The sequence below is a fragment of the Mustela erminea genome, chromosome 8 (genome assembly GCF_009829155.1).
Source record: "Mustela erminea isolate mMusErm1 chromosome 8, mMusErm1.Pri, whole genome shotgun sequence".
Lineage (NCBI taxonomy): Eukaryota > Metazoa > Chordata > Mammalia > Carnivora > Mustelidae > Mustela > Mustela erminea.
Window position 1 is genome coordinate 13,407,031 of NC_045621.1, and position 19,143 is coordinate 13,426,173.

A 19,143-nucleotide genomic window follows, 5' to 3' on the forward strand; every position below is an offset into this window, starting at 1 on the left:
GACAATTCAGGTCTGCTGGAACCAATTTGTTTTCTGCGACACAGAGACAGGAACTCTCCCAGACTGCTGGTGGAAATGGGAATTGGTACAACTAGCTCATATGCTTAATCAGAAACTTCAACGTGTTGTACGTCCCTCAAGCCCGGGATTTCATTTCTCAGGACTCATATTTAGGAAACCATTGCGCAGGCGCACAAAGATTTCCCATCAAGGATGTCACAGCATGATTTTAATGGTAGCCTCTCACCCCTCAAACCCAACAAAAAGGACACAACTCAGATAAAGGTCTGGCCATGGGGGCGCCTGGGCAGCTCAGTGGGTTGGAACCTCTGCCTTCAACTCAGGTCATGGTCTCAGGGTTCTGGAATCGAGCCCCGCGTCAGGATCTCTGGTCGGTCTCTCTGCTCAGCGGGAGCCTGCTTCCTCCTCTCTCTCTCTCTCTGCCTGCTTTGCCTGCTTGTGATCTCTCTCTCTGTGTGTGTGTGTGTGTGTGTCAAATAAGTTAAAAGTCCTTAAAAAAAAAAAAGGTCCGGCTATGAAAATTATGGAATGCCCACATAACAGAATGCCAGGCAGCTATTAATATAATATCCTAGAAGGCTATTCAAAGGCCTGGGAAGATGATGGAGATCTTCAAGTGGAAAAAGTAGGTTATAACAGCATGTAGAGTATGATCTCCCTTTCTTTGTAAAACAAAAAAATATACCCACTTAAAAATAAAGGACTAAAGAAGAAAAACTGAACATCAAAACAATAGTGATCATCTTTGAGTAAAAGGGGTTATCTCAGAGTGATGGGATGGTTTTAATTCTCTTTCTCTGCATTTTCTAAGTATTCTACAATAAATATGTATTATGTTGGGAATGGAATCCTTCTTGGTTCTAGAAATGTTATTAGAAGGAGGGGTTCCTCAGAGGATATTTTTGTCTTTTATAACAGACACTCATTAATTGGGTAGGTGGGTTCTCCTAATCCTGCCAAGATGCTCCTGGCAGGTTTGCTATTTAACATCACAAGCGTAACACATAATATTTTTTCGTCTTTTTTTTTTTTTTCAAAATTTTATTTAAATTCTAGTTAGTCAGCATATAGTGTAATATTGGTTTCAAGAGTAGAATTCAGTGTTTCATCACTTACATACAACACCCAGTGCCCATCATAACCAGTGTCCTCCTTAATACCCATCACTCCTCTGTCCCATCCTCCACCCACCTCCCTCCATCAACCCTCAGTTTGTCCTCTACCATTAAGAATCTCTTGTGGTTTCTTTCCCTCTAACACATAATATTGATTAACATGTAGCCTATGTGGAAAGGCATTGGTGGGCAAATTAACATTTGTTAATGTCACCTTTCATGCCAATTTTCATTTCCAAAGTAATTATAACGAGTGAAGAATCGCCCTAACAAGAGTTAGAGGAGGTGGCAAATTATAGAAATGTGATGATAAAGGCAATGGGCTGTAAGCAAGAGTGTAGATGGCAGAAAGAAGATGGCATGTTCCATACAAACATGGAAGTCAATTAGCATCTGTGCTCAAAGAAGCAACATTTGTATTCCCAAGGCTCTTGTCTCAGCTCCCAAATGAGAGTGCAATGTGCCAGTCACAAGGTAGAGATCATCAGGACTCTTGGCCAGAATGGGTGGTCCCACTGTAAGCGCTGCTCGTAAACGCTCGTATTCAGGAGGGCACAGACTTGGTTTATACAGGGAAGACCAACATGCACTTGGCCCACGGGAGGAAGGAGCTGAAGAAATGGGTGGTAACCGTCATAGCGTAGGGGCCATGAACCTGGAACAGAATGCGGGCACCACTAAAAACCTTGACACACTCTTGAGGGAAGGGTTGGGTTAGCTGAAAAGGGAAGTCCTAAAAAAGAAGTCTTCATATTGCTGATCAGTATCTGCTCGCCTTTCTTTCGTTTGTTGGCGATGACCAGTTCTTTATATATGAGTCCCCACTACCCGTGTAAGAAGTTCCATCAGCCCTTCCTGGCTTCTCCAGCCACCCAACACAACCACAGTCTAAATACAAAGAGTATGCATGCCCTGCTAACTCAAGTTCAAAATAGGTCCCCCGGCCTTCCTTGTCCAATGAGATTGCAGCTCCTAAGCCCCGCCTACAGAGCAATTCTGTAATGATTCCAATGGGCCAATGGGTAGGAGTATGTGGAGAGAACCAACCATTGATTGGGGTGGGATTGTGGAGGCTGCTGGATGCATCACTACCCCCCACCATCAACACCTACCCACCCATCCACCCCCTGGAGTTTCATGGAGTGGGTTCAGGGCATGATTTTGGCACACATTTCACCCCACCCCCTATAGCAACGATGCGCTAGATAAAATTTTTTTTTGCAAGATTTTCCTTGAATGTCTCTCCAGATTGGTACTAGGCCCTAGTGATCTATAACACATTCCCCACTCCAAAGCCCCCTTCATTGGCCCTGAAAACCTGCATCTGGGGAGGGCACCCTGGAGGGACCAAATGCCTGCTGGCCTTTTCTCATGAAGAAAAGCTAATGAGCAGGCCTCCACCCCATGTTCCCTTCTCTTTTAACTAGCCTGGAAATTGGCAAGGACTGGGCATTTGCAAATTTTCCTCCATCTTAAGTCTATGAAGCAATGACTGCCGAGTTTGAAGGTAAAGTTATTTGTTTGTACAAAGAGTTGTATGTCATGGGAATCAGATACCCGAAATTCTCTTAGGTAAATCTTATGCAAATATTAGGCCACTTACATCTCTGGGCCAGGATTTGCAGCTTCACCATGTCATGGCACCTGGGCAGGGAAAGGATATCAGTTCTTTGTCCATTTAAGTTGGTATGTACATTCGACATTAAATAAGCCCATTTATTTTTGCTTAATTGGAGATTTGCATGGCCACGCAACCTAATTCTGAATGTCAGACATCAGTCCTGTGGTTAATTGCCTCCTGCACAGTTTTGGGTCTCGTGGATCAGCAAAGACTTTCAAACATTATAAGTAAATAGGAAAATTAAGGCTCACAAATCCTGCAGGATCAGCCCCTGCTACCCTCCCAGCTTCATACCTGTCCCTTCTCTCCCTTGGTCCCAGGCCAGCCAACTGGCCTTTCTTCGTCTTCTTAAACTCACTCTTCTCCCCTCATCCCCTGGGTCTCTATTGGGCTCATACATGCCTTTCCCCTGCCCTAATTCCTCAGCTCTCAGCTCAAATGCTTCTTCCTCAGGGAAGCCTTCCCTGACCAGCTCTTCCCTCTAAGTCAGATATCTGGGCCTTTTCTGCACAGGTGTTTATACATCTCTATGATAACTTGCTTAGTGTCTGACTCCTCCCCTAGACTAAGCTGCCAGAAGACAGAGTCTTTCCTGTATCTTCCAGAGCCAGCCACCTACTAGCACATAGTAGATGCTCAACTAATAGATTTGCTCTTCTCCAAATTTACAATGCAACACAGGTCCACTTGAGGATTTGTCCTTACTATAATCTGGGCACTTGAAGAGTTATCTTTCTGGGCATAAAAAGAGTTACCTCTTTCTATGCTCCTTCTCAGGGGGAACCAAGAGAGCATCTTAGATAATACCCTGGGGGCTGAGCTTCAGAAACACTGGGAGTAAGTGTGTTTTACACCCAAGATTCACCCTCCAAAACTACCTCTAATCTTCCCTCCCCTCCGGGAAGCTATGCTTGCAGTCCTTGCAATATACCCAACTGGGCTTTTCTGCTTGGGGGGGCACCATCCCACAAAGCAGCATCCTTAATTACACATTTCTGCTTCTATAATTCTACTTCTGGGTCCTTTATGTATATATACATGGTACCCGGACCCCATGGCGGGGGCAGGGGGGCGACGGTGGAGGCTGAATGAGAGAGAGCACACCGAGGACGGGTAAACTTTCCAGTGGGTCGGTTATTTTTCCACGTGCCATCAACTTGGCTGATCTCAGGAAAACACTACTTGAAATGTTCTCCTAGCCATCTCCTTTTCTCTCCCTTTCTTCTTCCCTGCTTTGTTTTTCAGAAGGGAGGCCTTTAGAGAAATTCTTTTTCTCTTCCCCTTTTCCAGGTTGGGCAGGGTTCCAGAAGCTGAGGACCTGGCCTCCCAAATGCTGAGAGGCTTTCCTAGAGACCGCGTCTCGGCCCAGGAGGCCCTGGTTCATGAGTATTTCAGTTCCCTGCCATCTCAGCTGCACCGGCTTCCCGATGGTGAGTGACGGAGCTGCCACGTGCCTGTGTGTGTGTGTGTGTGTGTGTGTGTGTGTGCACGCACGCATGTAAGTCTCAGCGTCTAAATGTTTTCTTCAAGTACTGGGGAATCACAATATTTGCAACCGGAAATGAGTTTAGGGATCGAGTTACCAGGGAGAGAAGCAACAGGGGACCCAATCTTGCCAGAGTTTTCTACGAGAGTCTCTAAAACTCAAAAGCCCTGGTGGGCTGAGGTGACACAGACCTCCTTGTAACGATCCAAACATTTCACATAGACGCTCTTAGAAATTGGATGAGATGAAAGTTGCCACTGACTTGTTTCTTTTCCCTAGCATCTGCCAGGAGAAGCAAAACCAAAGTTTGCCGCTACCCCCTTCTCTCCGTAGAGAGTAAGATGATCGGTGACATGGAGATGTCACAAGAGGAGAGCTGGCCTGTCTTGATTGGTAATTTGATGCTGCTGAAGGAAGTGCCCGGTGGGGCGCTGGTGGGGAAGGGTGCTGGGAGGAGGGGCACATCCTTCCAAGCCAGACGCCCACAGGGGGAAACACAAGTTACCCTGAAATCTGCCTTGCTGCCTGGGCCTGAAGTCATCCTCTAAATCTGAAATCTGCTGAGGGATCATGTGGCTGGAGCTCTCCTCATGTTTCTCGGAATGTGGCCAGGAAGGGCAAGGCAAAGGATGTGGGCAGTGCGGTCATGGCCCGGCTGTTTGGGGGAGACCATCTTTAGGTGGGGTTTCTTTGGAAACAATCATCATGCAACTGAAAACAATCTTTAGAAGCCCTAAACAGGAGGGGGGAAAAGCTAATAAGGAAGGTGTAGGGGCTCGGCCTGGGAAGAGGGACCTGGCGTGGTGTGTAGGGTGACAATGAGGACAGAGGACAGAGCTGCTGCCCCAGAGGCATAGACATTCAGTCTAGCCAAAGCCTCCAGGGTCTGTGAATGTGGCTCCGCTGTATCTAGGACATTGTCCTGCCCCAGCCCAAAGCTCTGAGTTTGGGACTTCTTAAGGCATTTTATTATTAAAATGAGTTATTTCGGATCTCCAAAAATAACCATAATCATACAACGGGGGTTAATGTCTTACTTAACCCTGTAGGAAGAGTGAGTCATCAGGATTTATGAAGTTGCCGTTAAGTGTCAAGAACATATTAAGTGCTATAAAGATTGAGGGAAAAAAGAGGCTTGTCCTTGACCTCAAGGATCCTACGGTGTGGGAGGAAAAGGGGGTGAGGAAGAGGAAACAGGGCGCCCTTGTACACATATTAGCACAAATCATATCTAAACAGCTGAAGTCTGTGCATAATCAGCTACAGATGCCGAGAGAATATGTGTGTGCTAAAGGCAGCTCCTTGGAGGAACTAGAATCACGCAAATGAGAGAGTCTGGACTGGAGGTGAATCTGGAGTGGAATTTGGAAGGAGGGGAGGGGCCCTGTGTGGCATGTGGTGGAACAGAAAACACTCCAGGCCGCCTCCACTACGTACTCCCTTTCCAATACCCAACTCCCGCTGTACCCCCGTCCTCTCGCCTGTTCCCACTCTACGCCCCCAGGGCCCCCTTCAGCTTTCTTCTCTTGGGCGTGGGACCTGGAACTAGCCCTTCAGGCAAAAACACACATTCAGGAGCGTGCACGTGCGCACACACTCACGCTCTTGGCCTCTTACACACTCATGCTCTCTTCTCTCCACTTAATGAAATTTCTGTCACGGGCCCTCCTCCGGCATCTATTTTTCGTTGTACTGAGAACCCCCCTTCAAAACGTCCGAGGCTCGAGCTTTTATCTGATGGAAAGTGATTAGCCAGAAACAGCCACTGTCCAAACTGATGTGTTGTTAGAAACTTGGGTTTTGATTCTTCCTGGCTATCTGAAGCAGAGCCACCAACAGAGGGGCTCTGCGGCGCCTGAGTGTGTGTGTGTGTGTGTGTGTGTGTGTGTGTGTGTGTGTGTGAGAGAGAGAGAGAGAGAGAGAGAGAGAGAACGCACGTGCGGGGCTAAGAGAGAGACCCATCTGTATTTCTTCTCTGTTCACCCAGCCACAGAGCCCAAATCTACTTTGACACTTTTAGAAAAATGAAAAGATGGAATCTTGCAGGAGCCTGCCTGTGCTGGGGGGGAGCCGAGGAGTGCTCGCAGCAGGAGGGAAGTTGACTTTTCTTTATACATATAGGGGTTTTTCCATGCAGAGTTTAAATTATGCCTGATAAAAGGAGTTTCGTGGATGTTTCAGTTCTTTCAAATTCTCCTGGCTTCCTCCCAATTAAATGAGGTTTGTCAAAGCCACGGGGCTCTGCCGCTGCTGCCTCCGCCGACAAGCACTTCCTGCAGCGACATCTCCAGTCCCCGAGGGAGAAGATGAAAGGGCCGGCGCCAAGAGACGGGGAAGGGGGTGGCGGGACTGGGTGTGTGCGGGTGTGTGCGTCTGTGTATGTGTGTGCCTGCGGGAGGGGGGGGGCCCCAAACAGGCTTAGAGACAGACCGACAGACAGGACGTGGGACAAGCAGACAGGGAAAGCAAAGCTATCAGGAAAATCGGAGAGAGAGGGGATGGCACCTTGCACCTTGACAACGGTGGGCTCTGGGCTCTCACCGAGGACCATTCTACAGAGGGTCGCACTCCCTTGGCCCAGCGGTGCCAGCCTGCTCTGCCATTGCCCACGGCAATTAGCCTTTATGAAGAGCCTCCTTTGCAGGGACCCAGAGCCAGCCTGCAGGGACCCAGAATCCCCGTCTCGATGGTGGGCTGCCCTGGGCGTAAGAATCACACAAAAATAAGACCTACTTCTGTGCGTGGTTTGTAAAGAGTCTCCCTGCCGCAATTACGCAGGACATTTTGCTCTCTGGTGGCGTTTCAGTATGGAAGCATGTAGGGGCTTCTATCTATATCATTTCATTATTCTGGCTTTATTAGGTTGCAGGAGAACAGAGTTGTCACTTTAAAATATATTCTGTTTCCCCTTTGATCTGGGAGATGCCAGCTCTTATTGTCTACCCTCTGAAGAAGACAATCTAAGCATGAAACCTGTGGCTGCGAAATATGTGTGGATTGGAGGGCCAGCCTCCTTCCCAGTGGAAGAGTGGCAGAAAGATTCCCCACAACGTGCAAGAACCCATCCCATCGACCCCTGTCTGTTTCGCCAAAGCTGAGACTTTCCCCACATTGTGGCCCTAAGCGCATGGCCAGAGGAAAGCTGGGGGTTACTCGCCACGAAAATTCAAAATTCGGGGTTTCCAAGATTGGTTCCCTTCTGGAGCACGCTCTTAAGTGGAGAAGCATGAATATTAGAAAGCAAGCATGGGGGAACTTCTGCCAAGCGCTGACATGTTCCCTTACTGACTCTCTTCGAACACCTGAAGAAACATTTGTCAATGGAGAAATTATTGGTCGTCTCTCTCAAAACACACCCAACAGCAAGCTAATTGCTTCCGCAGATGGCCAGGGGGATGGTTTCCACTCTCGGTCACCGGCTCGCAGCCACACTTCTGGTCCTCATGGCTGAACCGGCAGCGCAGAATGTCAGCTGGGGCAGCAAGGACCTAAAATTAGGTCCTTGGCTGCTCTCTAATCTTAGCTGCAGGTTCAGCTTCTTCGTTTAATTCCCTTTGCCCTCAGCATGAACTTGGGCTCTGGGAAAGGAACACCGTTTAATGATTTGGGGGAGGGGGGAGTAGAAAATTATTAAGCTGCCCTTTCTAGAAACTGGCTCCATTCTGTTCCTACAAGGAGACTTCCAAATGTTACCCTTGGAAAGTTAAGACTGATTTTGGAAGCTAGCCAGTTTGAACCATAGACACTGATCCACAAAAGTTTTTTTTTTTTTTTTTTTTTTTTAAATCTGGGGTAGTAAATGCCACGTGATTTAAGAGTCTGGTCCTTAAGCCCTGGTCCTTGATCGTCAGGACATCAAAGGCTGTCTCTCTCTGTGGGTTGGTCCCATTTTGCCTTCCAAATCCCAGACTTGAGTTTCTCCCATTCTTTCCTGGACTAAATCCCCCTTCTCCTTTAAAACAGGTTTCAGCATCTTAGGGGAAAAAAAAAAATTCCTAAGACTTGAAAGCTTACAATTGTTTCACAAGTAATTTTGCAAAAACAACTTACCAGAGTCTTTCTCATCGTCAAATGCTTTCTTACTGCAGGCACGGAAGGCATGGCAATGACCTCTCCCACCTCTCACACCACCCTAGTGTCTATACTCTGGAAGTTCTTCAGCACGCCTTGTCCATATTGCCCCATTAACATCTGAGTAATTTTTTGTTTTGCTCCAATAAAAGAATTTCAGGCCTCCTTTTAATTATCCCTTTACTATATTTGAAGTTCCCTTGATATCACTTTCCAAAGCTCACTTCTGGAGGCTGAATTCCTTTGACTTTGCTTCCCCCCAATGTAGATTCTGTTTCTCTCACTCTTTAATCCTGTTTGTTTCATTATTCTATTCTGAACCTGCTCCAATTATTTTGCTTATCTCTGAGGCTCTGGATCCACATAGACTCAGATGTCTAGCATAGTGGGAGAATTCTGTTCCAGTTCATTCGTTAAATATTGACTGAGGGTCATTAGTATGATATTGAGTGATACAAAAATGAATTAGTCATAGAATCTGTCCTCAAAGAGCTTACAGTCCTTAAGGAAATGAGGCAAGTATATAAAGAGCCACAGTTCAAGTGTGAAGTGCTTTGGGCATCCGAGGGAGGTGAGATTAAATTCAGCTCTGGGGAACCAGATGGCCTCGTGAGTGGGCCTTCAAAGATTATGGGGTCTGGATGGTTAGGGAAGAAGGACATTCAGGGAGAGGAATGTCGTCTTCTTCTTAATACCATCTAACATCATAGTGAGGTTGTCCTCTTTTTAATAATAGTGGCACAATCCTGACTCATATCATGGTTTTTACTACTTATTGTACAGCTTCTTGAATAATTTAAACATCCTTTTTTTTTTTTAAGTAATTTTACCCCCGACGTGGGGCTCAAACACACAACCCCAAGATCGATAGTCATTCTCCACAGACTAAGCCAGCCATGTGACCCAATTTAAACATTCTTTACCATATATTAGTGAAATTTAGTTTCATTCTTTGTATGCTAATGCTTTCAAATCTATCCTGTTCTCGCCTTTATTGTCTACTCTATTCAAAATTTAACCAGAATATTTTGTCATTCTAGAGGCCAAGTTTCAGGGGATGGGAGGGAAGGGAGATTCTGAGGCAGGGCTCTCTATTCTGCCTTTAGGCATTTGTAACTAATTCAGACCACCGTCTCTAACCTTAAAATCCTCCATTATTCAGTACTTAAGCAGCACAGTAAGAAACAAGAAGTTGGGATGAGTCCTCCATAACACACTTCCTTACCTTCCACGAAGATATCCTCAAGGGATTCCAGGACTTTAGAGAAGATCCTGGAAAGTGTTAGAGGGAAAAGCTAGAGACCCTTTGAGTGGGAGAGGATCTCAGAGACTTGCTATTCCCTACCTTCGTTATATAGTTTGTGTCCCTGCAACCCCGGGAAGAGTAGTGGCTGCCATTTATGGGGCATCTATGTGATTTACACAAATTCTCATTCCCTTTGTAGGCTAACTGGTAAGTCTGGAATCATTACCCTCACATTACTTATTAGAAAACCGGGACTGAGAGAGGCTACGGAAATTGCTCAGAATCACACAACTAGTAAGTGGGAGAGCCCAGGTTTGATTTCAAGTCAGACTCCTAAGCCACTCTTTCATTGCCACTTACTAAGATCACATGGGAACTTAGTAGCAAAACAAGGATTAGAACCAAGGTCTAGACCCCCTGTCTGACCCTTCTACTGTCTTCTGCCCTAGGTTTATAGGGTAATTTCAGGAATCCAACAGAAAATTGGGCAAAGGTATAAAATCGCAATTTCCATAAGGAAAACAAAAAAAGTGTACCAACACATGGAATAAAAAGATAGCCTTACCAGTGATTAAATAAATACAAGTAACTGATAAGTAGTTACTTTTCCCCTCAACCTAACAGCTCCCAGTGTTAACGAGATTGTGGTAAAATGATTTTCCACCAATGGTGGTGTAAATGGAGGATGCTTTGTAAAGCCTTGTGACATGCGTATCAGGGGCCCTAAAAATGGTCACAACCTTCAACCCTATACTTCGGTTTCTGGAAATTATTCAAAGAAGCAATCGAACAGGAAAAAGAAAAAAGGACCCTAGATGCACAAACATGTTCATTGCAGTGTTGTCTATAATTGTATTTTAAAATTATAAAATAAAAATAAACAATATAAATATTCTTTATTTTGAGCCATAGAGAACCAATTAGATATTATTTTGATTATTTTGAACCATAGAGAAGCAATTAGATAATGTTATATGGACTCAGCATATGGTATTGTGGAACCATTTCGAAGAATTCGTGGGAGTGTGAGATAGTATGGAAACATTTATGCTATTATGATGTGAGCTAGAAGATAGTAGGATACAGGCATATTATAATCTATCTGTGAAAATGTATTTTGCATATCGACAAAACTGAAAGGTAGCATACCAAAAAAATGCTCTTGCCATTTAGGGGCATTATGGGTAACTTTTTTTCTTTTTCAAAGGTTTTTGTTTTTGTTTTTTGTTTTTAATGTTGATGTCATATTCCTTCTATTGTTTAGAAGAATGAGGTACAGCAACCTGCCGTACAGGGAGTCCAGGCTCTGGACTGAGCGTTAAAGGACCTGAGTTTGCTTCTTTTTTTCCCAACGTGGCATGCATTATCGGCCTTCAAAAGCCTCAACCTCTCAGTCTATACAATGGGTTATCGTTAGTTTCCTTTATGCCAGATGGAAGAAATGTTTATTTTATACATCTTTGGACTCCCTGAATGGGTTCCCATAAACGTGGTCGTAGGAGGGAGAGGAAGCGAGATATAGACACCAACTAATTTCAAAAGGAAAAAGCACCAGCTTTAATCGGAAACGTGGATGGGCTGGCGTGCCCCCAGCCGGAGTTTTAGATGCGCTCCATGCTAGTTAGCAACTTCAGCTGAAAGTGGTACCGTGGGATCCTCCAGGCCTTGAAGATACGGAGCCTACACACGCACGCACGCATGCCGCACGCACACACGCACACACGCACGCACGCTAAAATTACCACGTAGTCACGAGGCTGTGTGCGCTGCGAATCATTAAATGCACGAAGCAACCCCAGCTGATGGGTTGACGATGCGTAAGGGTAGCGCGGAAACCACGTGACGGGGAAATGACAGGACGTTTGGAAATGATGGTTTCATTTCCCAGCTTTCTTTTCAGCTGGCGCTTTCTCTTTCTGCCATTACAGGCGAGCAAAAGAGGTTTGATTATCTTGTTTCCCGTGAAAGGTTATTTAGCTCCTCAATCCCATTAAGTCACTTTCTGCCCTCCAGTGCACCCAGCCTTCACCAGGTTATCAGCCCAGGAAGAGTAAATGGAGACACCAGGATCAGATTTCTAAGGGAAGGAAAGTTAAAGCAAAGTTTGAAAGGGGTGACAGCCAACAGCCAGGAGCTTAGGAACTCAATTAGACTGAAAGACAACTATCTCATTATCTCGTTCCGAAATGATCTAAATACATAAGAATCTAAAAGTTTTAAATAAACTTGTCCTCTTGACTGTCTAGATGACTGAATTTCCCTTCTCAAAAAAATTTTAAACACCCACTTTCGTATTTATTTATTCTAAGTGCGGAGCAGCTGTGATAATTATGCTGTCAGATTCAGTAAGCTAATGAGGAGTCAGTCGAATGGAAGGTTTTGCATCTGTGAGATTGCTGCGGGAGAAAAGCTCTGCCTTTTCCCTTCTCTCTTTTTCTTTCTTTCTTCCTTTTTTTTTTTTTTTTTTCCTTGTTTTTGTTTCTTTTTCTATGAGTCGGAAGGAGAGTCGGGCCTTCCGGGCCAAACTGGAATCCCTTTGATTAACTAGTTGCTTTCCCAACACTGTTCCACCAGAGAATTTCTCCCTTTTTTTCCCCTCTCCTTCCCCCCCGCCCCCCCCCCCCCCCCCCCCGTCTCTCGTCCTGTCCCCAGCACCCAAATTTCCTTCTTTCTCTCTTTTCTTTCTTCCCCTTCTCTCTTCTCTTTTTCTCCGCCTTCAGTTCCTCCTCCTCCTCCTTCCTCTTCCTCACCACGCCCCTCCCCCCACACACCCTTTTTCCCTCCCTCCCTCTGCGTCTCTCCCTCCTCCCTGGCTTTTGAGGTGCTGCTGCTTTTGAGGGACAAGGAAGCCTGAGGGAAATCTTCCTGCCACGGCCCCCCCAAGGCAAGAAGACCCCTCTCCCTGAGGGAAATTCCCAAACTGGTTTGTGTTTGAGTTGGTCTGAGAGTGGTCTGTGAAGTTGACACACTATTTACTTTTAGCTGTTTGTTTATGCTATGACATGAGCGAGAAAAAGTAGAATACAAAATTATAATGTACCTGTGAAAATGTATTATGCACACCAATAAAACTTGATGCCTCCCCTTTAAAGCCCAGTAAATATGTAATTCCAAACTCAAGGCCTCCAGGCCCCAGACTCCTTGTGGCGTCCAAGGCAGATGTCCAGGTCAAGGAAGGCAGAGATGGCCCTGCTGGTTTGTTTCTTCTCTTCAGGTTTTGAGCAGCCTCCAGCTAACAATATTATGAAGGCATCTTGTGCTTTTGGTGTGCCAAAGCTGGACGCTTCTCTTCCTGTCCCGTTGTGCGATTTGTAGAGCGCTCCCGGTTCGTGCAGATTGTGTGCCTTGGAAAAGCAATGCCCAAATGAAAAGAAACCCTCAGTAGGTCTGCAGATGAGCTTTGGTGACAATGTGGCTGGTTTTCCCAGATGGCATCAATGCGGATAGCTTGGAACAACGGCTACGAGTTACTAAAATATATTGTGTGTCAAGAGAAACCCAAGATATTTTGAATATATTATCTTCTTTAAACTTACAGCAGTCTGCGGGAAGTTCTACTATCCCCATTTCGCAGATGAGCTCCTTAAAACATTAACTTTGGGAGAACTTGACCTATAATTTTAGTGTAGTAAGCACCCAGGAACAACACACACTTAAACACAGGCATCTATAAAAATACAAACTGCCAGTATACTGAGTTAAATACATAATTCAGAGGGCAAAGGTAGTGTGTTATGTATATGTGTGTGTGTATTTCAAAAATGCTTTTTAATTTACAAAAGTTGCACTGTAGTGTCTATTTAGATAGATTGCCTAATGTAAATAATGCACCAGGATTTAACATTTTCCAAAACACATCTAGCCCCAGAAAAATGCTCAGGGTCTGCCCTCACTGGGACTCATGTCCAGACTCCTGGGCTTGACATTTAACTCCCTTCACCATCTGGTTCCAACTCATTTTTCCAACTGCATCTACTCGTCTGTCTTGCTCTAACCGTGCAAGATGACTTTCCAGTTCCCTCAGACACTTTTCTTCCCCCTTGCCTTTGCTCAAGCCGACGCCTCCTCCCCTGACCCTGCCAGCAATATCCTCCCTGGAATTTCTGGACCATTGAAGGTACAGTCTTCCTTCCCAGCTGAAATGGCACTTGTCCATGCTCTTCTGGTGCTCCATGAAAACACAGGGACAGAGTCTGTCATGAGTCTTTACTTGTACCTCACTTTCAGCCCCTCTTTGTTCGTGTGCATGTTCCCAATCCTATTCCTGTTTTTGGATCCTCAACACCTAGCGTAACACTCTACCAAAGTGCTCGTTTGGTAAATATGTGTTGAATTGAATTGAGTAAGAGGCACTTGACAAGTATTAGTAGATTCAGTAAAGCGAATTATCCATGAGTCAGTATAAATTGTTGGTGGGTAAGTCTGCTTCATGTTATGATGTCTCTTCAGGTGACAAATATCACAACAGACAGAAAAAAACATGACACGAAACGTTCCAGGAAATCATATGTTGGTGCTTTTCTCTTTTCCTCCCTACAGAGGAGTCTTTGTTTACAGTTTCGGGAGTGAGGCTAAAGCCAGAAATGTGTGACCTTTTGGTCTCCTACCGGAAAGGTCACCACCCAGCCCAGTTTAGCAAATGTTGGTGAAGAGAGGGAGTGACATCACCGACATCCTTTTCAGGTAAGCGGTCCCAACAGTGAGTCTTCTTACGGACAGAACTGAAAATCCATTACGGCCAGATGGAGAGGGCATGGCTCATAGATTCTGAGCACCTCTGTTCTGTGTCTGGTCTTTTATTCCGCCTCTAGGGACAGGTGGCCTCGCCTCTTCAGGCTGTGAAGGGGGGATGGTAATGTGCCTCACCTGTCTCTCTCACTCGCAGAGGCCTATTAAGGTTCCTAAGACAAAACTTAGTACATGCGCAATAAAGTACCACAAGGCATGTTGCATTCCCTTAACTCTGTAGCTCTCTCCAGCAGCTAATAGGACAAATCAGAGGTCAACTCCATCCCTGTTTGCTCAAGAGGGAGGACTGTCCTGGGATATGGGACATTCAGGGCTAAAATCGGCACAGCCTGGGGTAAACCAGGACACTTGGTCACCGCAGTGGTGCAGATGACTACCCAGTCTCCCTCAAATACCAGAGAAGGCCTGCTTCAGGGCCTGGCCCCGTTCAGGAGATGGCTTTTGATGCCTGTGAGCATCTAAGTCATCGCTGCGCCAAGCTTCTTAGGCTACCCCTGCACAGCTGGTCACAGGGAGTTCTCTCATTCCGGGTGAGTTCGGGGAACAACAAGGACCCAATGGGGAGCCATCTGCAATGTCTCAAACACAGCTACTCTCCTCGGTCAGCCCACGATGACCAGCCTTCCAAGGTAGTCTTCAGGAGGAAGGGTGCTATGGAGAATTTTTCTGAAACTAGCATACCCTAAAAGAAGTTCTGGTTGGCCCCAGAAGCCAGGTAGGACAACCCAAAAAGCCATTGTAAGTATAGACACCCCCAGATATTACAAGAGCACTTCCCAAACTTGGCCTTCCCAGTGGGGAAAGGGGACAGTAATCCAGACAGAGGAATCATGGTGGTTCCCACACACAAAGCCAGCCAGCCAGTGGGCCCTGTAAGTAGCCCAGACCCTATCCCGAGCCACGAAATTTGACCACCCCTTAGGCAACCACAGCCACGCTTCCTGACAGAACTTTTGAGGCCTGGATGGTAACCAGGGACATGCCCCCCACACCTGCCCCCTTGTAACCTCATTTACATAGTAGGATTCAGCTCTTTGCCACCTTCCCTTGGAGCTCTCTTTGACTGTTGATATTTCAAGGTGTGTACCTATCAGAGATGTTCGTCTTCTGGATTTCCTAAGATCATTTTATTTAGAAATCTGGAGAGGCCCAGGAAGTTTAGAATTTTATAGCTGCTCCTTGGAGCATTGTATGCAATACCCAGGTTTGTATTTTGATAATACACCATTGGAATCACAATAGGCAACACAATAATGTGGTATTTCCCAAGCACTGTATTTTCTAAAGCAGAGATTTTGCTGGGTAATGATGTCATTTTAAACTGTCTAGTTATGAGACTACGATGTGCCTTCACCACATTCTATAAAGGAGGGTTTGCTCTTCATAAAATTATCAAAAGGGCACCTGGGTGTCTCAGTGGGTTAAAGCCTCTGCCTTCGGCTCAGGTTATGATCCCAGGGAGCCCCGAATCAGACTCTCTGCTCAGCAGGGAACTTGCTTCCCCCTCTCTCTCTGCCTGCCTCTCTGCCTACTTGTGATCTCTGTCTCTCTTTAAATAAATAAAATCTTAAAAAAAAATTATTGAAGACATTGATTGATGAAGACATCAGTTGGTGGTGTTCCATTAGCATTACTATTACTTCTAGTATTGTTATTATTTTATTTTACTAAGCAATCCAGAGATAGGGTGGTAATACTGCGTCTCTGATCTTCAGTGACTTTCCACAAAGAATTATTACCTGTAGATATAAAGTGGTCTCCATAGAAGGTCAATTAAATGCAGCAAGTCAAACTTGGCACCTGTGCCAGCAACTGAGAAAGGGAGGAGGCAGATTTTGCCTCTGTTGGAGTCACCTCGTGATGTCCCTGGGCCCTTGGTATTAATGTAAGGAGATAAAACCCGTAGGAGAGGAACCACAATAGGGAAAATCTAGAGCAATTAAACTGTTTAATAAATGGCTTGGGATCAGCCAAATCTGGGTGTGCTGGAGTTAAGCAGACTAAAGGTAATCACATGGACACTTGGGGCCTGTAAATCTTTTCCACTAAATTGAATTTATGTTAAAATATTCACTTTTCAAGAGATTCAAAATGTAAATTGGGATATTAGGACTTGTAACTGACAGCAATGCTTCAAAACTAAAACTCTAATAAGACCCTCAAAATGTCAGTTTCAGGAATGGAAAAAGAAATGTATACTGATGTTCATTATGGAGAAATAGAGGGGAACTAAACTTTATTGGGGACATATTGGGGGCCGGGCACTTTACACATGTTATTTCAAAGCTGGGCATGTTTTGAACAATGGGGATGGTACGGTACAAATGCAGTTTGTATATGTGGAGATCGCTTTTTATTATTTTTTTAAAGCCCTTTTGGTTCTTATTGCCAGGGACAAGATGCAGTCTCTGTTATAATTTATTATTACCTTTTCCATCTCTCTATATAATCCCATCAATAACTTTGCATTAAATGTTTAGCAGGTTTTCCTTACTCAGTCTGACTCATGTATTTTGATTTTATTTGTTCTTCATTTGCTTTCAGGGCTACAATACTGCTGCTTCCGTTTTAATTTGCTCTGCCTTACTAAGAAGCTTCAAATCTAACTGCAGAATGGACCAGGGTTTTCATACCATCACCTGTGACCTGGAATACTGTGAATATGAGGTCTAAGGCCACGGACATGATACTTGAAGAAAAACCAATGAATGATTATTGCTCTTGTCATTTGCCAAAATTGGCCATTGATTGGCTCAGAAATTAGACAACAGACTGAAATAGTCTGAGAAGAGGATTTCTGAATGATTTCATCTATTTTGTGATTTGAATGAGAGATCGCTGGGCCAGAAGAACCACAGGCCAGATAAAAGGCTAATTGATTAAAAGAATCTGGAGACAGAGCTGGGGCTTACAGGGGCCTGTCCCTCCTGTGTTCACTTACAATTTCCCCCGACAAAAGGACTTCTGTAGCGAGGAGAGGATTAGTCTAAAGTTCAGAAAAGTCTCAGGGAAGATGGTTTCTTGGATAAAGTTGTCAACAAAAGGACCTGCTGAAAACTCTTTGTTAAAATTTCCTAGAGGGCGCTTCTGGATTATCAAACTGGATTATCAAACCACATTACTACCCCAGTCCTGCTAGATTTTAGAAGTTTGGATTGAACCCCTGGTTAGATTTCAATTTTTGGCTGTCTACTTCTACTGAATCCCAGTTATCGGTGATGATAGCAGAAGCGAGGAGGAACCTAAGCTCTGATTCGATGGTGGAGAGACACTGAATAGATAGATCAGAACAAAGAGTTCCAAAGATGTAATTCAAGCCCCGCTGCACCATCAGACACACATGCGCGTGCGCACACACAACCCTCAAATAAAATGAGAGAGCAGTCTCAGCTAACACATGGATCATTTTCCGCAACGACTCCTTCTAAAAGAAGCCAGGGAAACTCAAATTACTCACCTAGGGATCGGATCATCTACTCAGGAAATGTAGTAGCCTAGAAACCAGACATTTCTCTCTATCCTTTAGAAGAACAAGGAAGAGCTAATTAAGAAAGAATTAAAAACGCACCCAAAGTCTGAGATGGGAAGAGGAAAAATGCATACAAATAGCCCAGAGAAATCTACCTTACTATTGGATTTTAGTAAGGTATTTGGCTAAACTTTTCCAAACACACCTGAAAGATGGAACTGTGTGGGCTGGATTATGGAGCAAAGATATGTGTGCAGTGAATGTGCTTTTTCAACCTAGAGAAAAGCCAATTGTGGTAAAGTCTTAAGCCCCATTCTACAAAGATTAATACATATTTGTATTAATCACTTGAATAAAATCAGAGAAAGTACACAGTTTATTCATACAATTCTTTGAAGTATTAGTTATTTATTACTTCCATTTTATAAAAGAGGAAGCTGAGACTCAAAGAAGTTACATAACTCGTCCATGGTGGTAAATCTGAGTTGAGGTACAAACCTCTTGTCTGACTGTCTCCAATGTGTATGATCTTTCCAGAAATCACATACCTATCAGATCTGTAGAATACACAGTTCTTGAAGATGCCGCTGATATTTAACATTGGATAATGATTTGGAAGACTGAGACCTTGTTAAAACCTAACACCTAAAGGCACCTGGGTGGCTCAGTTGGAGCTTGTCTCTCTCCCTCTACCCCTCCCCCTGCTCATGCTGTGTGTCTCTCTCAAATAAATGAATAAAGTCTTTTTTAAAGATTTTTAAATTTTATTTTATTTAATTATTTGACAGAGAGAAATCACAAGTAGGAAGAGAGGCAGGCAGAGAGAGAGAGATGGAAGCAGGCTCCCCGGTGAGCAGAGAGCCCTATGCGGAACTTGATCCCAGGACCCACCGAAGGCAGTGGCTTAACCCACTGAGCCACCCAGGCACCCAATAAAATCTTTTTTTTAATTAATTTTTTTAAAAAAAGCTAATGCATATGTATTACTCTATACCTATTAGGATGGCCAAGTTCCAGAACACTGACAAAATCAAATGCTGACAGGGATGTGGAGCAACAGGAACTCTCACTCATTGCTGGTAAGAAGGCAAAATGTTACAGCCACATTGGAAGATGGGTTGGCAGTTTCTTACAAAACTAAACATACTCTATCCATGTGATCCTGCCATCATGCTCCTTGGTATTAACACAAAGGAATTGAAAACATGTCCGCACAAAAAACACACGCACAGGTGTTTATTCATAATTGCCAAAACTGGAACACAACCACAATGTTCTCCAGTGACAGAGTAGATAAATAAACTGTGATACATCCACACAATAGATTATTCAGGGGGGGGAAAAAAAAAGAAAGCTATCAAGCTA

At 44.6% G+C, this 19,143-nt stretch overlaps 1 protein-coding gene across 1 annotated transcript in view; it reads left to right on the forward strand.

Annotated features, from left to right (window-relative positions):
- CDK15 (cyclin dependent kinase 15) overlaps positions 1 to 18,492 on the forward strand; it is an 81,644-nt gene extending 63,152 nt beyond the window's left edge. The window contains exons 12-14 of the mRNA XM_032354117.1: positions 4,048 to 4,187; positions 14,100 to 14,243; positions 16,854 to 18,492. Coding sequence (XP_032210008.1) covers positions 4,048 to 4,187; positions 14,100 to 14,209 — 250 coding nt within the window. The 3' untranslated portion in view covers positions 14,210 to 14,243; positions 16,854 to 18,492. The remainder of the gene's footprint in view (positions 1 to 4,047; positions 4,188 to 14,099; positions 14,244 to 16,853) is intronic.
- The last annotated feature ends 651 nt before the right edge of the window (positions 18,493 to 19,143 follow it).